This window comes from Heterodontus francisci, chromosome 7, assembly GCF_036365525.1.
Source record: "Heterodontus francisci isolate sHetFra1 chromosome 7, sHetFra1.hap1, whole genome shotgun sequence".
In the NCBI taxonomy this organism is placed as follows: domain Eukaryota; kingdom Metazoa; phylum Chordata; class Chondrichthyes; order Heterodontiformes; family Heterodontidae; genus Heterodontus; species Heterodontus francisci.
In genome coordinates this window covers 52,915,190-52,938,259 of record NC_090377.1, presented here as the reverse complement: position 1 = coordinate 52,938,259, position 23,070 = coordinate 52,915,190, and the positions used below count along the sequence as shown (strand labels likewise).

General features: G+C 40.4%; 1 protein-coding gene across 3 annotated transcripts in view; it reads left to right on the top strand.

The window, feature by feature from the left end:
* The first annotated feature begins 3,680 nt into the window (after nt 1–3,680).
* The window catches only part of cers6 (ceramide synthase 6), a 337,760-nt gene continuing 318,370 nt past the window's right edge, over nt 3,681–23,070 (top strand). For all 3 annotated transcript variants that reach the window (XM_068034528.1, XM_068034527.1, XM_068034526.1), the window contains exon 1: nt 3,681–4,110. In XM_068034528.1, the coding sequence (XP_067890629.1) occupies nt 3,941–4,110 (170 nt within the window). In that variant the 5' untranslated portion in view covers nt 3,681–3,940. The remainder of the gene's footprint in view (nt 4,111–23,070) is intronic.

Below are 23,070 nucleotides of genomic sequence, written 5' to 3'. Positions count from 1 at the left end.
TAGATGAGCAAGAGAAGTTGATTGATACAGTGAAGGCAGGACAGGAAGAATTAGATGAGAAAACTAATTAAATTGAGAAATTAAGGAGGGTATTGAATAAAAAATGAAGGTAGCTATTTAATAAAAGAAGACTGGTTAAGGAATTATGTAATGAATGTAAGCAATATAAAAAAAATATGGAGCAGAAGGACTGATGTATGTAATCAGATCTGTATCTCATAAAATAAAAACAGAAAATGCTAGAAACAATGAGCAGGTCAGGCAGTATCTGTGGAGAGAGAAACAGTTAACATGTACTGAAATTAATAGATTATCTTTGTCATTTACCAAAGCTACAGTGCTAAGGTCTTCCTGTTCAACATATGGCTAATGTTTTGTCTGGTATACTCCCCTTTGTATGTTATTTATCTTTATCTTTCCACCACATTACAAATGGATTTTGGACCCTATGGTAATATATAGTTGGACTTATTTACCACAGGGATTCCATAATTCTCCCACCCTTTCCATTCCTTCATTAAATTCAGACTGGAACCACTACAATTGGAACCTCAGATCTTATTTTATGTGGATGACACTAAGGTATTCAGAGACAGAAGAGGCTCTCTTACTTGTTTCTGTCATGTTCGTTTACTGCCCCTTTTGCAGGCTGATGTTAAGTTTCTCAAAGGCATGATTACTGAGGTACACTGGCCTAGAAATTCATTGGCACAGTCAGGCACTAAAACAGGAGAAGTGCACTGCCTGCCATATTGCAACAGCTGAAATATGTGTCCAGTGCCTGAACCTGAAACAAGCATTAGATTATTTGCAAAGGCAAATAGGGGACCTGGCAGCTGTTTCAGGGCTCCTTTTATGAAATTGACCTGCCGTGAACACAGCTGGTGCCAATTCTACTGCATTCAAGATAATCATGTCTACATACAGCTTAACTGATGGTCTTCATTATCAAAGTTATCTTTTTGTTAGGCAGATTTTGCATACCTTCTTATAAAGGACACATCAAAAATATATTTTCCTGGCACACATTAAATGTCAATCATGCAAACAATGTTTAACAACAACTTGCATTTATTTAGTGTCTATTGTAGAAAAAATTCCCAAGATGCAATACAGAGGAGGAAAAAGTAAATAAAATAGATAAACGAATAAACACCAAGAGGGAAAATGACCAAAAGATGGACTTTGAGAAGATACATAAAGATTAACAGAAATGTGAGTAGGTGGAAGGGTTTAAAGAGGGAACTCCAAATGATACAGCCAAAGTGGCTGAAGACTCTGCTAAATGATAGACAGAATGATGGTGGGATTAACAAAATGCCAGAATGAAGAATTGAAGGGCGCAGAAGAGGGTATAAGGCTGGAGGAGGCTTCAGAGAAAGATACAGGATTATAGTGGGATTGTTAGGCAAAGAGTGACAATGGGTCAAATGGCTTTCTTCTATCCTGAAATATACATTTGAAGCAGAAAATAGGGGAGTGAGCGCAATGAAGGAAGTTGAAGATGAGAATGAGTATTTCAAATTCTATGTATTAGGGGAGTCTTGATGTTCAGTTGAAGGGAATTTTGACTCATTCATTGCTTAATGTCAGACAAGCATTCTAACAGCATAAAGGTGATTGAGGGAAGTGGTGGAGAGGTAGCACCCAAACATAGTCAATAACTCCATGCTTATAGATGATATCATTGAAGGTCAGCATGTAAATGAGCAAAATAAAGAGAGCTAAGGACAGATCAATGGGGATTCTGGTGACTGAATAATGAGAAAAGGGCAATGAAAAGGATGAAGTGGTTAACTATATCAAACTCTGCTGCATGATTGATAGGGATGAAGTGGCACAATATGTAACAATTCTAATAACAACAACAATAGTAATAATCCAGGTATTGTGAGACAGATGGGCACAATGCCCATTTCACCATCAAATTGGTGGGATTGCTGCTGAATCAGAAAATTCAAGCCATTACCAAGCTTTTTCCTGAGTTTTTTAAACATACTGCCTTATGCAGTAAGGACCTGTTTCCTCTTGCGGAGAGGTCAATTACCAGGGGGCACAGATTTAAGGTGATTGGTAGAAGGATTAGAGGGGACATGAGGAAGAACTTTTTCACCCAGAGGGTGGTGGGTGCCTACCTGGATCAGTGGTGGAGGCAGAAAACCTCAACTCATTTTAAAAGTACCTGGATATGCACCTGAAGTGCTGTAACCTGCAAGGCTTTGGACCAGGTACTGGAAGATGGGATTGGATTGGGTGGCTAGTTTTTTCAGCCAGCACAGACACAATGGGCTGAATGGCCTCCTTCTGTGGCTCCATGCAGCTCAGTGCCTAAAAACCTTAGCTGCACAGTTTTATAGGTGGGTAACTGGTGAAAATTGCTTTTACAGTATCCTGATGTAATTTTTCCCTCATTTACCTGAATTTGCTTCCAAGCTGCTTCTTTAACCCATGAGGATTTATTGCACAAAATTGGACCAGGGAGATAAAAAACGAGCAAAGATCAAGAAAATCAGATTTTCACTGAACTGTCCAATTGGTTACACCAACTTTACAGCAATATTATTAGATCAGTTAACAGTAATTGTCAAATTTGAATGCTAATGAATTACTTACAATCTCAACTCTGAGTCAAAAGTTTTTGAGTTCAAGGTCCACTCCACAGACTTGAACACATTTAAGCTGCCAATGCTGTTCAGTAATGAAGTGCTGTTCTATTGGACGTGCTCTCCTTTGGATAAGATGTTAAACTGAGACTTGACCTGCCCTTTCAGCGAGATGTAAAATACCAATGGTACTATTTTGAAGAAGAACACGGGAGTTCTCATTAATGGCCTGCCCAATATTCATCCCTGAACATCACTAAAACAGATTAACTAGCCATTATCCCATTACTGTTTGTGGGGTCTTGCTGTGCATAAATTGGCTGCATTTCCTACAATACCACAGTGTCTACACTTCAAAAGTATTTCATTGGTTATAAAACACAGGAACGTCCTGAAGTTGTGAAAAGCTTCACAGCCAAGGAAACACCTGGTTTGAAGTGCAGTCCCATCTGTAATGAAGGGAATATCTAGCAAGTTGATTGACATGAATATGCATTAAATAGATTAAATCTTAATCTACATTACACTAAATAAAATAAAATTAACAACCCATCTAAATATAATCTTATGTATCCCGCATTGTCAAAAATATTTTAAAAATACAATACTGGATAAAATATAGTCAGGCATTGGATGAGCCAAAATGACCAAAATAATACAAGTAATATATATTCCTAAAATTATTCTCCTAGGAATAATAAACAGGAAACAAGACATATTTTATTAACGTAAAGAAAAGAAAAACTAAGATTCTAATTGGATTGAGCTTGCTTTAAACATACGCTATTGTTACTTGTATTATTCATCCTATTATAGTCATCTAAATTAGACTATAATTATCATGGTAAAATTATTAGACATGAACAAATATAACATTACGGGGCTGTTAGCATATTTTCCCATCTTCATCGCTGTCGGTCCTGCAGAGTTTGTGAACTGAAAGGGCACATTTTGTTATTAATTATATTTGTTACTCAGAACAATCTGCTTTAATCATCTGTAACATGATGCATTGACTTTGACCCGTAGGTCCACTTTCCTTTTTGCTGTGGTGAATAGTGTGCGACAGTTGTGGGAGCCAATCACTTGGTGTAGAGTAGATGGTGTGTGAAACTTCCCATTGGAGGTAGACGACACTGTGTGAGAGACGAGAGAAAGAAAGGGAGAGGAGAAATCTGTAGTCCATCTGCAAGAGCGATTCAGTCAGGTCGAGTGCATCACGCAGAGGGAGAGAGAGAGACACACACACACGGAATAAGGAGTGATCCAGGCAGAGCTCAGCAGCTGCAGCCACAAGCCATTCAATCGTCCCCAGTCGCACACACCAAGCACTGAACATGGCAGGTATCCTAGCCTGGTTCTGGAACGAGAGGTTTTGGCTGCCCCACAACGTAACCTGGGCAGATCTGAAAAACACGGACGAAGCCACTTTCCCGCAGGCGGAAGACCTCTACCTGGCCTTTCCTCTGGCTTTCTGCATTTTTATGGTTCGACTGATTTTCGAAAGGTAGGGAATACAGTCTCGTCTCAGTTGCTTCGGATCTAAGAATATAGGCCTGGGTTTCTAATGCAATATTTAAACTGGCGTCGTTTAAATAAATGTCTCATAATATTACATATCATTGTATTGTTTCACCTTCGGTCATCTGTGATAGTGGGGTTTAATAATTGCAGTGGATTGTAATATGGCTATTTCATATAGCGAGCGATGGGAACGGGGCGAAGCAAGCTCAGCAAACTTGCTCCATGTCGACTGGGTGATATCTCATTGATCAATAAACACGTCTCCTTCCAGCCAGCAGCCGACTCTCGGAACCAAGCAGTTTGCAGCTGGCTGCCCAAGATTTACTTTCAGTGCAAAGGAGAAAACCAACACTTTGCCTTACTTAGCCAGGCGGCTGTAACGTACGCAAAGTATTCGGTTTGCGGAAGGCGAAATGATAGTCTTAAGCTTCTTGTGTATCTCGTGAAAAAAAATAACGCTAGGAAGCTAGATTCAGCTTTGTTCTTTGGATGTAGAGAAGCGCCGTTAGTTCTCAATTGGGAAAGTCGAAGATATATCGCTTGTACAGGCAGCCGTGAACAGAATAGGTTTTTGTTATATTAGAAACGGTGAAAGTTTGCAATCCAGGATATCGTCCACCTGTCATGGTCTTTTAGCTCTAAACAGAGATGTCTTTAACATTGGCAGCGCGAGTGACCATTTGGCCCAATAAAACAATATGCAGTAAGTAACAGGCGTTTCAATAAAGTCTTGCTGCAGTGAGGATCTTTTCAAGAAATCACTTCTCCCTCATTCAAATCAACTCTTCCGGTCCATCGTTCGGTTTTTAATGATGGGAATGGTTCCTTCTTCGGTGTAGACAATTGGTACGATTCGTAAAGTAGAACACTGAAGATGGCCATAAAAAAGTTACAGTTGAGTTTTGGCAGCTAAACCCATTAAGCCTGCTAAACGTGTTTTAAACATACTTTGTGCAAATGCAGAAAATACAGAATAAGATATTAGTTTGTATTGTATAGCATCTAACTTATGATCGAAATTTCAAGCTGCTGCATGCAGCTTTTATTTTGGATAGCAGACAACCAATAAGTTAATACAAACACTGACTACACGTGATGCTTTAATTCTATGGTAACATTTATATGCTTTTAGTTCAGTGCACTGTATTTCTCATTATCTGCAATGCTCATCTCCACCATGAAGTTTTACTTCAGTGTAAGTAATCAGCATACCATCAACTTGTTCTGTTTTTTAAAAAAGTTATCAGGAGAAATGTTTCTTTTGATTTTTAAGTGTTAACAATTATATAAACCCAGCAGGAAGATTTGCTCATGAAAGCATTCTAAAAATGTTCAAAATTTTGCTGGAACTAGCAGTCAAAGGATATTTTCCTGCTATGTTTCTGATACTGCCAACACTTAATGACTAGAGGATGTCTCTTCACCTCCCTCTCCGCCCAAATAAAAAAAAATACAAAGGCTTAATTTACATTAGCAGATCTTGGAATCATAAATCACATAGCACAGAAGGAGGCTATTCAGCCCATTGTACTTGTGCCAACTCTTTGCAAAGAGCTGTCCAATTTAATCTCATACCCCAGCCTTTTCCCCATAACCCTGCAAAATAGTCTTTTTCAGTTCATGTCCAATTGCCTTTTGAAAGTCTCTCCACCATCCTTCCAGGTAGTACATTCCAGATCTTAACACTGAAGAAATTCTTCCTCATTTCCCCTCTAGTTCTTTTGCCAACTTTTCAAAATCTATGACCACTAGTTAGTGACCCACTTGCCAGAGGAAACACTTTCGCCCTACTTGCTCTGTCAAAACTCCTTATGACCTTGAACATCCCTATTACATCTCCCTTTAGCCTTCTCTTCTCTAAAGAATAACAATCCCAACTTCTCTAATCTCTTCACATAATTCAACTGCCTCATTCTTGGTACCATTTTAGTAAACCTCCTTTGTACCTTCAAGACCTTGATATGGTGCCCAGAATTGTACACAATACTCTACCTGAGGCTTGATTAGTGAATTGTAAAGGTTTAAAATTACTTCCTTGTTTTTGTGTTCAGCACCCTGTTTAGAGTCAAGTATCCCATAGGCTTCCTTAACTGCCTTATCAACATGCCTTGCTACCTTCAAAGATCTGTGAATATGTACTTCCAGCTCCCTCTGCTCTTGCATTTCCCCCCCCCCCCAAAAAAGTACTATTAAATAGTACAGATTATAGTCTCTCCATGTTGTTCCTCACATCACCTTACACTTACCTACATTAAATTGCCTCTGCCACCTGTCTGCCCATTTAATTAACTTGTCTAAAACCTGCTGAAGTCTGCTACTATCCTGCTCCTTGTTTACTACATTTCCAAGCTTTGTATTATCTGTAAGCTTTCAAATTGACCCAAGTGCAGCTTATTTAAATATAACAAAAAAAGGAATGGCCCAAATATTGATCCCAAGGGAGCCTGACTGCATAATTCTCTCCAGTTAAAAAACATTAATTCACCACTTCTCTCTGCTTCTTATCCCTTGGCCAGTTACATATCCAAATTACCACCATCCCTTTAATCCTATGTGCTTCAATTTTCCAATTAAGTAACTGGATTGCTTTTTGAAAGAGCCAGTGCAGACTTGATAGGCCAAATGCCTCCTGTGTTGTACTATTCCATAACTCTCTATGGTAATTTATCTAATGCCTTTTGAAAGACCATATCTACATATGGTATCGGTGTGTTGTAACACTAAAACCCTTGGCAACTGTATTCTTAACATATTTGGCCAGTTGCACTTAGCAGTCATTTTTTTCCTTTAGTGCTTGCCCATTCCAAATGATGAAAAATTGGGACTTTAGTTTGAATATGATGTGAATTATTTAAAGTTCTAAATGGAAAATGCTATCAACTCCACATCAGGGAAATTACATTAATTCCATGTCAGGTCAGCTAGATGGATGTTGACTTTCCTTGTTCAATACATTTTGAAGCAGTTGTCTGCAATATTGCTCATTAAGTTAGTCTGGCTGGGAATCTGTGATTATTTTAATCAATCACATACACAAATGCAAGTTGATTGAAGGCTTGAGATTTAAAAGATTGGAGCTGTGTAAATTCCTGAAATGCTTAATAACATTATTAAAATGTAGATGGTCTAATGGGAATGTTTAGGTACCACAGCATATATATATAAACCATAGGTAGTGTTGGATGGCCAGTCTTTAATATAAGGAGCAAAGGATTTACTTCTACAGTCTTTTGAATATTATTTTCATAAATCATCAGTCTTTGTCTGCAGGGGCCTGGCATTTAGTGCACCAGAAGTACTTCCTTACATTGATTTCCATATAATAAAAATATAATTTAATTTATTCCATAATCAAAAGCAATTGGCCTAATTATTAGCAAGCAGGATCCTGAAATGCTATCACCAAAAAGCTGGTAAGATATCCAAAATTCATCTCTTAAAAATAGAACTTGATTTATTCAGTCACTGCAAAACAGTGGTCCTGCAAATTATTAATTGAGATATATTTTCAAGAGCATGGATAAATTGAAGATTTTCCAAAAGTTCATTCATATGGTTGCAGATTTGTACCAGCATGTACAGTTCAGTTGTTACTTCTGTCAGTCATTTATGTTTTGAAATTAAATGTATTCAAAACTATTGGAACCAAAGGATTAACTATGATAGAGATTTTCTTTACCATTTTGTAATTTATGATTTGATGTACTCATATATTAAGTTTATAATCCCCACACTGAGATATTGCTTTCTTAAGCTTAATATTAGCAAAGTCAATGAGTTGCAGTTGACAGATAAAATGACATAATTGCAGAAGACAATTTCAAAACCACCACAAAAAAAGTCAGAGACTCCCCTAATCCCATGTATTAAAAACAGAAATTGATTTATTCAATTGCTGTAAAACCATGATCCTGCTGATTATTAATGGGGATAAGTTTTTAAGAGAAATGCTAAAATGCAAATTTTCTTAAGAGTTGAATCACGTAGCTGCATCTTTTTTATATTAATGTGTTAATTGTTATTTCTCCTGAACCATTTTTATTTTTGGAAAATACTCTTCCTTATCCCTATGAAACCATTGCAACTAATATTTATACTTGTATCTATAGTAAAGGTAACAAGATGTGAACACTTTTAATTACAAATGGACTGTGGAATGTGGCAACATATAATGCAAAGTGAATAAACAGATATTGGTGTTGATTCATTATTTTACTATGTTGAAATAGTTTGAGAATTCTGCAAGTGAAGATTTTGGTTTTGATTGTCCTCCAAATAGCAACCCAATTTGGGGCAGTAAACAGAGTAAAATAGTTTCTTAGACGTTACTGTCTTGTATACATTACAAAAAAATCTGCCAGTGATGTTGATGAGCGGTAGCTAGTGAGCATGAGCTGGAGGGTAATTGGTGCACAGTTGGAGATCGGAATGGGCCCCATGTCAGCATGAGATCACGGGGAAGGTGCATATTCTGCAGGACTAAGTAGTTGATCCTTGAGTGTATTTTGTGTGGGTTTGCGTAGAAGGTGCATTTCTTCTTTGTGGATGCGTGGCTCACTGTTCATCAACTTAGTCATTGCATCAATTTTGGATTGTTCTGGCTGCCTGTTCTGGATTCCCCAGCTTTGCTGGAAGTCTGTCTGGAAAACATTAGCTTCTAATTTCAACAAGTAAGATCATAATGACCTTGTGACCAATTTTCCATCAGGGTAAGGCTCGATTCTAAGCATGAGCCTCATCCATAAACAGTGGGCAACACATTCATTATTTTTCATGCGGGGAAGATACTGTGGTGGACAGGACACACAGTTTTCACATGATGGGAGGTCTTCCTTGAGTGTAAGAAGTTATGTCTGGAACCCATATAGGTGTCAAGGTTCCACGATGCCTTGATGAAGGGAAACATTTCACATTCAATTTATGTTCAGTAGATCACAGAAACATTGTCATCCACTTCAGTAGCCATTTTCCAGGAAGGGTCAGTCCCGATCACTCAGATTCTGTGAAGGGAGAGAAACACTAAGTGGAGCTCTCAGCAAAACCCAGATCACCCCAGATCCATGGCTGTTAAGCCCACCCAGAATTCCCCCTCTCCTCAATAGCAAAGGATGGCCTTGGGCTGGAAGTCTGACCATTTATTTGTAATTCTGCATCTATCACCTCCATCCAAAGTATGTGTTGCAATCTGGACACAATGAAAGACTGTGCAAAAGGGCAATGGTCATGCACAGTGCTCAATATGGTGCCTCAGAGACAGTTGTTAAGTTTCCAACTGAGGGTTGTGCCATGTTTGATTAATCAACTAAGAAATGTGTACTAAGCTGAGGAGAACACTCCCCTTTGCCTTGCTCCTGTGAGCAGGAAACAACTCTCTTATTTGCAGCCAGGTGTGATGGAGTTGGATGAGTGCCTCAGCTTGGGCACTGAGCTCTCTTCATGCAACTAGCATTCTAGTGGTGAAGGGTAGCATATAACTCAAGTTAGGTACACTATCTACACCTGAACCCTCATATATTCAGTATCAAAGGGAACTGTGTTGTTCATATGTCTCTGTTGTGTCATTATGAACAATTCGGCATCTTTTCTGTTGTCCCTATAACCTAACCTCTTATGATAATCAGCAACCCTTAAGAGCTCTTCCTGCAGCCAGTATTTTGAGCTATTACCAACTATGCTGTGGATCAAGCTCCTCAGAAACCCAGTCAAGTAATTTCTGTCAGAAATTTTTGATGCAGTTCACCTTTGCCCTTTGGGCACATGCGTGCCTGGGATTTGGGCCACTACAAGCCTGCTTTTTTTAGTATTAAAAAAATGGTATCCTATTTATTATTTTCCACCACACAAGTACCTGAAACATGTGCACGTGTAACATTTCTGCTGTACAGGTGCCAGGCAATGATCATCTCAAACCAGAGAGAATCTAAGCATCCCCCTTTGACATTCGACAGCATTACCATTGCTGAATCTCCCACCGCTAACATCCTGGGGGGGTTTACCGTTGACCAGAAATACATAACTGGACCAGCCACATAAATACTGTGGCTACAAGAGCAGGTCAGAGGGTGCGAATTCTGTAGCAAGTAACTCACCTCCTGACTCCCCAAAGCCTGTCCACCATCTACAAGGCACAAGTCAGAAGTGTGATGGAATACGCTCCTGTTGCCTGGATGAGTGCAACTCCAACAACACTCAAGAAGCTCAACACCATCCAGGACAAAGCAGCCTGCTTGATTGGCACCCCATCCACCACCTTCAACATTCACTCCCTCCACCACCAGGTGTGTGTACCATTTACAAGATGCACTGCAGTAACTTGCCAAGGCTCCTTTGACAGCACTTTCCAAACCTACGATCTCTACCATCTATTTTATTTTATTTAGAGATACAGCACTGAAACAGGCCCTTCGGCCCACCGAGTCTGTGCCGACCAACAACCACCCATTTATACTAACCCTACAGTACAAGGGCAGCAGGGACATAGGAACACCACTGCCTGCAAGTTCCCTTCCCTGTCACCATCCTGACTTGGAAATATATTTCCGTTACTTCACTTTCGCTGAGTAAAATCCTGGAACACCCTCCCTAGCAGCACTGTGTGTGTACCTACACCACACGGATGGCAGTGGATCAAGAAGGTGGCTCACTACGATCTTCTCAAGGGCAATTAGGGATGGGTTATAAATACTGGCTTTGCAAACGATGTTCACATCCCATGAATGAATTTAAATAACAATATTAAGCTTAATAGCCATTGTAAAAATGTCTTTCATGAAGGGACAGCAGAACAAACCTGGTAACTATAGACGAAGCCATCCAATGTCAATTGTGGACATACTCTTAGAACATGTAATTCAAAGTAAAATTAATAAGCAGTTAAAAATGAAAGGGTAAACCAAGGATAGCCAGCATGGATTGTTAAAGGCAAATAGTGTTTGATAAATTTTATAGATTTTTTTTTTTTGAAGAAATGACTGATTGAATAGATAAAGAAATGTGGTAGATTTATGTGGATTTTTAGAAGGTTTTCAATAAGGTGTCTCATGAGGTTTGTTAGAAAAGTGTACTAGCATGCGTAAAATATTAGTTTATATACAGGAAACCAAGACTTAGAGCAGTGTTGTCCAATACGTTAACCACTAATCACATGTGGCTAATTGGGGATCCAGATGTGGCTAATTGCATTTCTGATTGGTAAATAACAAATGAATCATATACATTGTCTTTGAGCATGTGATCTCAATTGTCATATTTGCACAAATGCACACTTTAACTTTTTTTATGTTTGTAGGTAAAATGGTAAGAATATAGAGTTTGTGAATGTTTTTGATAAGATAATAACATAAGAAATAGGAACAGGAGTAGGCCATACAGCCCCTCAAGCTTTCTCTGCCATTCAGTAAGATCACGGCTGATTTTCTAACACAATTCGTTATCCTGTCCTATCACATATTCCCTGATTCACTTAATATCCAAAAATCTAGCATCCTCTGCCTTCATTGACTGAGCATCCACAGCCGTCTGGAGCAGACTTCCAAAGATTCACAACCATCTGAGTGAAAAAATTTCTCCTCATCTCAGTCCTAAATGGCCGATCCCTTATCCTGAGACTATGACCCCCTAGTTCTAGACACTCCTGCCAGGGGAAACAGCCACTCAGTGTCTACCTTGTCGAGCCCTCTAAGAATTTTATATGTTTCAATGAGATCACCACTCATTGTTCTACACTGCAGGGAATATATGCCTATTCTACTTAATCTACTAAATGGCTATGAGTGCTTAGTTTCTGAATATTTGTTATGCAAATACATATATATTTATCTGTAATGTGCGAGTGTACGTAAGGGGCCTTCTACCAAAGCTAATGGCTAGGGTAAAGCGATGTTGCCGTAACTACAACTGTGGCTTGTCAGCAATGTTATTGGACAGGGCTGAGTTAGGATAAATAGATCCTTGTCAGATAGAAGGATTGGGTGTGGTGTATTTCAGGGGTCAGTGCAGGCCCTTTTCTCCATGGGTAGATGATTTGAACGGGGGTATAGGGAACATAATCATGAAATTTGTTGACACCAAAAAGGAAGGGCCTTAGCAAACAGTGAGGAGGATAGTAAAATACTTAATGAAAACATAAACAAGTTAGTGGAATGAGCAGAAATAGATGGAAGTTACAGTTTAATTTGAGAATTTTGAGATAATGCACTCTAGGAGGAAAAACATGGAATGGCAGTATACCATATAATAGAGGGACAGAATTAATCTGCACTTGGAGAGGCAGGGATTAATCAGGGATAATCAGTACGGCTTTGTCAGGGGAAGATCGTGTCTAACTAACTTGATTGAATTTTTCGAGGAGGTGACTAGATGTGACTAGAGGAGGGTAATGCATTTGATGTAGTCTACACGGACTTCAGTAAGGCTTTTGATGAGGTCCCACATGGGAGAATGGTTAAGAAGGTAAGAGCCCATGGGATCCAGGGTAATTTGGCAAATTGGATCCAATATTGGCTTAGTGGCAGGAAACAGAGGGTAATGGTCGAGGGTTGTTTTTGCTAGTGAAAGCCTGTGACCAGTGGTGTACCACAGGGATCGGTGCTGGGACACTTGCTGTTTGTAGTGTACATTAATGATTTAGACGTGAATATAGGAGGTATGCTCAGTAAGTTCGTAGATGACACAAAAATTGGTGTCGTAAATAGTGAGGAGGAAAGCCTTAGATTATAGGAGGATATAGATGGGCTGGTAAGATGGGCGGAGCTGTGGCAAATGGAATTTAATCCTGCGAAGTGTGAGGTGATGCATTTTGGGAAGACTAACAAGGCAAGGGAATATACAATGGATGGTAGGACCCTAGGAAGTACAGAAGGTCAGAGGGACCTTGGTGTTGTCCACAGATCACTGAAGGCAGCAGCACAGGTAGATAAGATGGTTAGGAAAGCTTATGGGATACTTGCCTCTATTAGCTGAGGTATAGAATATAAGAGCAGGGAGGTTATGATGGAGCTGTATAAAATGCTAGTTAGGCCACAGCTGGAGTACTGTGTACAGTTCTGGGCACCAAACTATAGGCAGGATGTGATTGCACTGGAGAGGGTGCAGAGGAGATTCACCAGGATGTTGCCTGGGCTGGAGCATTTCAGCTATGAAGAGAGATTGAAAAGGCTAGGGTTGTTTTCCTTTGAGCAGAGAAGGCTGAGGGGGGACCTGATTGAGTCGTACAAAATTATGAGGGGCATTGATAGGTTAGATAGGAAGAAACCTTTTCCCTTAGCGGAGGGGTCAATAACCAGGGAGCATAGATTTAATGTAAGGGGCAGGAGGTTTAGAGGGGATTTGAGGAAAAAAAATTTCACCCAGAGGGTGGTAGGAATCTGGATTGCATTGCCTGAAGGGGTGGTAGAGGCAGGAACCCTCACAACATTTATGAAGTATTTAGATTGGCACTTGAAACGTCATAGCATACAAGGCTATGGGCCAAGTGCTGGAAAATGGGATTAGAATAGTTAGGTGCTTGATGGCCGGCACAGACATGATGGGCTGAAGGGCCTGTTTCTGTGCTGGATAACTCTATATGGCTGAACTGAGAGACTTAGGGGTTTAAATATGTAATTTAAAGGACAAGTGTAAGTAGATACATTGTTGGGCCATGGAATAATTTACCTCATGGAACAGTTGAAGCAAAGGCCATTGCATTTTTTAAGGAAAAATTGGATAAATATTTGAAATACACAAAGTTATGAGACTACAGGGAGAGAATGGGGAAATTGGATTAGTCTTGAATTGCTGTTACCAGTGCAGATGTGATGGGCCAAATTGCCTCCTATGTGGTAAACTTCTGTGGTATTGCATTGTGTTATGACTACTCTTCACTTGTCCTTTCAATGTTTGATATGTTTAGTTGGCAGTTAAAGTCCAAATAAAAGTCCAGTGTGACATAATTTTACCACCTCTCAAAGACAAGGAGGTTCACATGAAAGCACAGGGTAAAACTAATAATGCTTTTTGTTCCTTGGGCACATTACTGAATTTACCTAAATGTGACAAATTAAAACTCTGAGACATAGGGAGCTAGAGCTCACCTATGAGAACAGTCTTAAACACAGAAGCCAGAAATATCTAGAGTAAAAAGAATAAAGATAACCCAAAAATGTACCACTGCCATTAATCTAAAATGTTAAAATTACATGATAATACCAATACTATTGTCTGTTAATATGGAAGTTTTGAGTAGTCATAGCAAATGTGAGGGACATTATTTGAAGAAAATTACTTCCATCGGCATTGTAAAACAAAATGGCCTTGTAGAATCTAGTCATTAACAAAAGCTACATTTTTTCAAGGACAAATAATTTGTCACGATGGAAACAGTTTAAAAATTTATGTTCTCTCCTTTTACAAAGTTTTTGTAAGTTACATTTTCCCATAAGTTCTGAATTCCTGAAAGATGCATGAAAGCAGCTCAAGTTGACCTTCTGATCTTCTCTCCATCTCTTGTCCAGCAGTTTCTGCAAATGGCCTGTTTACAATCAGGAGCTTATTATGTGGAAAGTGTATTGGTAAAGTAATGATGCCAAGTGTGCTTTTATCCAGTTTTGTTCCCCGTAAGTACATATCTTGATCTCCAATAATGAAGAGAAATCTAATCCAATTGCAATACTAATGATGGCAATGACTGGAATGTATATTAACAACTAAAAATAGTTTAATGTTTCTTAGAAACTAGATGGCCAATTGTGACTCAAATTTTAGTTATAAATCAAAGGAAATATAAGCATTTGGATTTCAAAACTGGTTGCTTGTAATAAATATTATATTGTATAATGTATTTGAGAGCTTGGATCAACTGTTTTCTCTGTTCATACCAGATTACTCCAATACTGAACAGTATTAATGCATTCTGTCTGGTCTTCCTGTAAAACTAGGATACTACAGTTTTTATGTTTCTCAAATAGAAACCAAAAAGAAAAGAAAAAAGAGACTTGGATTTATATAGTGCCTCTCGTGACCTCCCAAAGTGCTTTACAGCCAATGAAGTACTGTTATAACTGTAGTTACTGTTGTAACATAGGAAACATGGCAGGCAAAGGTCCATAAACAGCAATGTGACTATGACTAGATATTCTGTTTTAGCAATGCTGGTTGATAGATGAATATTGACTTGGGCTTGAGGGAGAACTACCATGCTCAGCTTTGAAAAAGTGCCTTGGGATCTTTAGCATCCACCTGAAAGGGAAAACAGAGTCTTAGTTTAACATTTCATCTGAAAGGTACTTCTGGCAATGCAGCACTCCCTCAGTACTGCACTAGAGTATCAGCCTAAATGTTTGCTCAAGTCTCCAGAGTGGGACTTGAATCTACAACCTTCGGAGTTACAAGTGAAATTGGCACCTCTGAGCTACAGCTAACAACTAACAGAATGAAATGTACTTGTCAATTCTGTCTTGACCAGGAAATTCTCTTGGGGGAAAATCCAAAATACTGATAGAGGATGCCCTAAAAATAAATAGCAATAGATCACAAAATAAAAACAGATGGGGAAGGCCATTTAGCGCACCTCAGCTCATCTTTTCAGAAAGACCCTATGGTTCCTCACCTATCACAGCAACTAATTTGTTTTTTAAATAATTCCAAGGCTTTCAACTAATCTACCCAGAAGTCCATTCCGTGTGTTGATTACTCTATGTGGTAATACTTGTGCACAAAATGAGTGGTGAGTCAGTGAAGCGATAACTTGGCACACAGTTTGTGCCACAGGGCCTCATCTGCATTTAGCCGGTGAGCTGCAGGCACTAAGCAGGCAGCTGGAAACTAAACTTCACCAATGACACCATTTGGGCGGGTGGCATTGCAGGCAGGTTCTGTCATTTCCTGTGCCTCGGTGACCAGAATTGGACACAATACTCAAGGGTATGGCCTGACCAGCCCATTACATTGTTTAAGCAAGAATTATTCTGACTTGTACCCTACTGTTTAGGCTATATAGCTCAAAACCCTGTTAATTTTATTGATTGCTGTTCTACAGTTACAGGAGATGTTAAGCTTTGAATCTTGTACATTTTCTTGATCTCTTTCAACTTCAACTTTTAGCTTTTTCAACATCATTCATGGAGTACTTATGTCACCTACTTTTTTGTTCCAATGTACAGTACTTTAGACTTGCCTGCATTGAATGTTCTCCATTATTGTTCTCTCACACATATCTATTTTGTCCACATCATTTTGTTGTTCCTGATCTGACTTTATATAATTAAGATATAATTTACAGGTGCTAAGATCTGTTGCTTGGGTTGATTCAATTAATTTCAGAAAACTCAATTTATAAAACAATTTGTAAACTTCATGGTACACTTTCATATTTTTATGTATAACTAATTTTGGCAATACTGCAAGTCATGCGCCTAGAAATTCAGCCAATAAATGTCCTCCTAAGTCTTGAATATAACAAACAGATATTGCATGCTCATTATGGTATTAGCGCAATAGAGAGGGATGACCTAAGTTCAGGAGACCGGGTTGTAGAAGCAGTTTGGGTAGAGATGAGAAATCATAAAGTCAAGAAGACACTTGTGGGAGTGGTGTACAGGCCACCTAACATTAATCACACTGTAGGATGGGGTATAAAGGACGAAATAGTGGCAGCTTGTCAGAAAGGCACAGTGATAATTATGGGGGATTTTAACCTTCATACAGACTGGAAAAATCAGATGGGCAGAGGTAGCCTAGGAGTACATAAAATGTTTTCAGGATAATTTCTTGGAACAGTATGTTCTGGAGCCAACCAGAGAGCAGGCTATACTAGAATAAAAGCAAAATACTGCAGATGCTGGAAATCTGAAATAAAACCAAACAATGCTGGAAATACTCAGCAGGTCTGGCAGCATCTGTGGAGAGAGAAGCAGAGTTAATGTTTCAGGTCAGTGATCTTTCATCAGAACCGAATGATGAAAGGTCACTGATCTGAAACGTGAACTCTGCTTCTCTTTCCACAGATGTTGCCAGACCTGCTGAATATTTCCAGTATTTTTTGGTTTTGTAGTAGGCTATACTAGACCTGGTGTTGTGCAACGAGATAGGATTAATTAATAACCTCATAGTTAAGGCGCCCCTAGGTAGAAGCGATCATAATATGATTGAATTTTACGTTCAGTTTGAGGAAGAGAAGAATAGGTCCAAGACTAACATTTTAAACTTAAATAAAGGCAATTATGAGGACATGAAAGCAGAGCTAGCTAAAGTGAACTGGCAAATTAGGTTAAGGGATAGGGTAATCGAGATGCAGTGGCAGACATTTAAGGGGATATTTCAGAATGCACAGAATAGATACATTTCAATGAGAAAGAAACATTCCAAGGGTAGGACCCACCACCCGTGGTTCACTAAAACAGTTAAAAATAGTATCAAACATAAAGAAAAAGCCTATAATTGTGCAAAAATGGGAGGCAGGTCAGAAGATTGGACAGAATGTAAAAAAACAGCAAAGAATGACTAAAAGATTGACGAGGAAGGTAAAATTAGAGTACGACAGAAAGCTAGCTAGAAATATAAAGGCAGATAGTAAGAGTTCTATAGATATTTAAAAAAGAAAAGAGTTAACAAAGTGAGTGTTGGTCCTATAGAAAGTGAGTCTGGGGAATTAATAATGGATAATAAGGAGATGGCAGATGAATTGACAGATATTTTGCATCGGTCTTCACTATTGAGGATACAAGTAACATCCCAGTATTAGCTGTAACTGAGGAAATGGAAGGGGGAGAGGAACTCAAGAAAATTACAATCACCAGGGAAGTGGTACTGAACAAATTGTTGGAGCTGAGGGCTGACAAGACCCCGGGTCCTGATGGACTTCATTCTAGGGTGTTAAAAGAAGTGGCTCGTGAGATAGTTGATGCATTAGTTTTATTTTTCCAAAATTCTCTAGATTCGGGGAAGATTCCTTTAGATTGGAAAATAGAGAATGTAACTCCTTTATTCAAAAGGGAGAGAGACAGAAAGCAGGAAACTACAGGGCATTTAGCTTAACATCTGTCGTAGGGAAAATGTTAGAAGCTATTATTAAAGATGTTATAGCAGGGCATTTAGAAAAATTCAAGGTAATCAGGCAGAGTGCACATGGTTTTGTGAAAGGGAAATCATGTTTAACCAATTTATTGGAGTTCTTTGAGGGTGTTACATGTGCTGTGGATAAAGGAGAACTGGTGGATGTATTGTACTTAGATTTCCAGAAGGCATTTGATAAGGTGCCACATCAAGGGTTATTGAGAAAATAAAAGCTCATGGTGTAGGGGGTAACATATTGGCATGGATAGAAGATTGGCTAGCTAACAGGAAACAGACAGTAGGCATAAATATGTCATTTTCTGGTTGGCAAGGTGCGCCACAGGTACCTGTGCTGGGGCCTCAACTTTTGCAATTTATATAAATAACTTAGAAGAAGGGACCGAAGGTATGGTTGCTAAATTGCTGATAAAACAAAGATAGGTAGGAAAGTAACTTGTGAAGAGGACATAAGGAGGCTACAAAGGGATATAGATAGGTTAAGTGAGTGGTCAAAGACCTGGCAAATGGAGTATAATGTGGGAAATTGTCCACTTTGGCAGGAAGAATAAAAAAGAAGCATATTATCTAAATAGTGAGAGGTTGCAGAGTTCTGAAATGCAGAGGGATCTGGGTTTCCTAGTGCATGAATCACAAAAGGTTAGTATGCAAATACAGCATGTAATTAGGAAAGCTAATAGAATGTTAACGTTTATTGCGAGGGAAATTGAATATAAAAGTAGGGAGGTTATGCTTCAGCTATACAGGGCATTGATGAGACCACATCTGGAGTACTGTGTACAGTACTGGTCTCCTTATTTAAGGAAGCATGTAAATGCATTGGAAGCAGCACAGAGAAGGTTTACTAGACTAATACGTGGAATGGGTGGGCTGTCTTACGAGGAAAGATTGGACAGGCTAAGCTTGTATCCGCTGGAATTTAGAAGAATAAGAGGTGACTTGATTGAAACATATAAGATCGTGAGGGGTCTTGACAGGGTGTATGTGGAAAGGTTTTTCCCTGTGGTGGGGAATATAGAACTAGGGGTCACTGTTTAAAAAATAAGGGGTCACCCATTTAAGACAGAGATGAGGTATGGCAGAGAATGCACAGAATCCCCATGGAATTTCAGGGATAGTGAGTCTGTAATCTAACCATGCACAGATTTTAAGAAACAACAGCCTCATTCATGCCTGATGCAGCCATTCCCCAGCTGCTGAGCACTCCCTTAGTATATGCAGTAATCTGATTGGGAGCAGATCTCAAGCTCACTACTTAAATCCTGTGATTTGATGTGTTTATGCTGATACTTAAGTGATGCTTCTGCTATAAGGTGCTGATTTCCTCAGGGGCACTGCAACTTCTGACTAGATCACGAACAGAACTATATATTCGGTTGCTGACTTTAGGATACCCTTCAAGTAATGCTTACATGGAAACATACTGTAAGTCATGGTGCTGATTTGGGTGTGTATGGGTGTAATCGAATGGAACAATCCTGATAGGTTGTGTAGGAAAGATTTTTGGAGACTCTTTATAGTATGTAAATATGACAAGAATTCCAGTTGTTAAGTTGTAGCTGAATGTGTGCACTGTTGAAGTCATACCATATAAACAACCAAAGAGCAGTAAGGTTGTCTGCATGCTTTGCATGGGGCAGCAGTCAATACAGAACAAGTTGAATGGCAGCATTTTGAGGCATGCATATTTGGGCCATCTACTTGAAATAGGCAACTGTTGGATTGTCATACCTTGGTTATTTTTTCATATCTGCTGACTTCTGTATTTAATCTCATGTCCTATAGAGGGCCTAGCAAATGGCATGTGCAGTGGCTGCCACCTCTTCAATGGCATGCTGTGCTGGGCAGTCTGGGGAGGGTACCTTGGAGAGCTAAATAGCAAAAATCTCCTTCAGTACTGCATCTGAAAAATGGTTGTGAAGGTTTGGGGTTTAGTTCATGCAGTGCTTCATTAATTGTGGATAGATTGATTGTTGACTGAATTCTCAATGGCCAATTACCTTTAAATGTTCACTTCCCTTTAATTGGCTGCTGTATACTTTGGATTTTCTGTGCTGCTGCAGTTATTTAATCACCCTGCTCGTGCTGTTCTAGTGATAGCTTTTTGTGCAGTATGTGAGGGTCGAACCCAGAGTGGAGTTGACTTTAGAGAAGCAGTTAGGCGGTTGGCCCACTCTGCGCTGCACTGACCCACAGCTGTGAATGCCTGCATCAGAAAAGTCACACTAGAATATATTAAAGGAATTGAAGACAGTATGTTATAAAACAAGTTTATTTTAGGGCTTCAAAAAGGATACTGTATTACACTCATTTTAATTCGGAAATATTTCAAGTGTGTTTTGGGAAAGAACATGAGCCGTGAAATTGGGCTCAGTTGCACCTCTGTGAAAATGGCGTGGGCCACTCTTCTGGCTACTTCCAGCATAGCCTCCACGCTGGAAAGGGCGCGAGAGCAGGTGTGCCATGTATGTGCCAGAAGCATCAGAAAGAGTCCAATCATGACATCAATCAGCCATTCTGTCTGATTTCATCCACGTTTCAAGAACTTGGTCTGTGCATGTTACTGAATGTCTGTGCTAATCACTCACAGCTGAATAACACGACGGATCCACCCTCCATCCACTCGTGTTATTTAAAGGGCCAGGCATCCAACTTGTAGGTGAGGTGCTTTTGACTTAGTTCTGCTTTTACAAATTGCAAATTTAGTGGAAGTGCTGTGACATGTTTTTGGAGGTTTTGTGGTGAGCTGTTATATTCATTTCGGGAGGCCAAAGGATCTGGTGAACCAACTCTACACAAGGTATAGGCACTATGGTTGCAGTGTCTCTGGGTCTGCAATGTGACCAACAAAAGGAACAGAGGCTGCAGAGAGGGGAAGCTCTGCAAAGAGGAAGCAGGAGGAGGAGGAGGGCTCTGTACAGAAGGCTCTACCCACCACAAGTTTTTCAAGAACATTTCTCTTGTCTCCACCAATCCAGGAGCAGTGCCTGAGGTGCCTCAGGTCAATAAGGAGCTGGACACAGAACAGTGCCCCCTCCTTCAACATGACCTACAGCCTTGCACCAGGGCAAGGACGGTGCGGCAATGAATGCCAGGAGAGCTGAATACCTTATTTACTTCCTTTGCAGGGAGAAGTAAAAGGAGAGAGCACATGGTTTTGCCAGGATAGTGGGATTCCCAATGGTGCAGGGAGCCACTGACTGCATGCACGTGGCTTTGTCTGTGTCAATGGGGAGGGATATAGGAACTGCATAGGCTACCCCTCCATTAATGTGCAGTTGTGCGACCACACATAGTACATGTCATGTCTGTGATTGCCTGCTATCTTGGCAGCTGCTACAATGCCTTCATTCTGAGGCAGTCTGCTGTACCAGCTATCTCCACGGAGAACCAGAGGGTGGCTGCTTTGGGACAAAGACTACCTTCCCTGGCTTATGACTTATAACTAATGGCTTATAACTCCCCTCTGCCACCCAACTGCCCGAGGACAGTGGATAAATAAAGATAGCCGTGGACCTGCCAGGAATATGGTGAAGCAGACCATCGGCATGCCGAAGCAACATTTCTGTTGCCTGGACCACTTGGGATGGGTCCTCCAGTAAATGCTGGAGTGGATGTGCAAAGCTTGTGCTGGTTACCTGAGTCCCCCACGGCAGAACTAATCAGTGACCTTTCCCTCTGGCGAGTTCGTACATGGGTTGACCTATCCGTCTGTCCTGGCTGCAGCCCACTCTCATCTGGTGACTCACCTCGTGTAGATCCTCACTCTAAACTAGCCTTGAAGGTACATGCAGTGCCAGAATCTGAGCTCATGGCTGCGAGTGTAATGTCAAGTGATGGTGCTTCTTCCTCAAAGGTGCACTCTTCATCTCACCCTTCCGCCTGAGGCTGCAGTGGCTGAATAGCCAGCGGTAGTTAATTATCTGAAAGCACAAAAGCATAAAGGATAGGTAGAGGTGTGGGGAGGGTGGGTGAGGAGGAAAGCAGGAGGTCTGTGGTCCCTCCATCAGCAGTTTCCATTTCATGGCACCTTTCAGGATCAGGAGTCAGCGGAGACGGTGCAATAGGCAGCAACTTACCATCATCCAGGATGGCATGAACAGTGGTGGTGTCACTGGCTCTGTGCCATTAGTGCCCATTATCCTACGGGCACTGAGGGGATGGATGATGGTAGTCCACTGCTGGTCCTTTGGGTCTGCCTCCTGTTGTGGGCAACCTTCTGCTGCAGGAGAGAGGGCAGAAAGTTCATGAGTGTGTTTGGGTAATGTCCCTTCCATAGCCGAATAGCTGTAAGTTTGTAGAGGTGTGTGTGTGTGTGTGTGTAGTTGTCATGATTGGAAGGTATGTGTGGGTGAGATGTAGTATAAGGATTTTAGGGGTGAGTCCTGAGTGCCAGGGAGTGCTGCTGGGTGAGTCATGGGGTTGTGGTGCATTGAGCAGTGTGAGAGGTGTGTGGGGGTGTGGTGGGTCTGAGATGTGATGTGCAGATGCATTCACTCACCTTGACCACCTGAGTGAGGTCATTCAACTTTTTCTGTCGATGATGCCATGTTATAAGAGCCATACTCTGGACCACCCTCACCATGGCTCCCATTCTCTGCGGAGGCTCAATTGTGAGGACTTCCTGCCACCCTGTCAGCAACATGGCCTCCTTCCTGGCCTCCAGTTCTCTGACTAGTGCATCCAGGCCTCCATCACTAAAGCAGAGAGCCCTCTACTTCCCCTGGTGCACCATCCTCCTTCTCCCTCAGTGCCAAGGTGTGATTATCCAGTACAGAGGTGCAATCTACCCTTTTATAAGGACTGTGCCTTCAAAAATGGTAGGCTGCCTGGAACACATGCTTTTTTTTCACAATCCTATTCGGTCCCTTTCAGTGCGCAGAGGACGTCGACA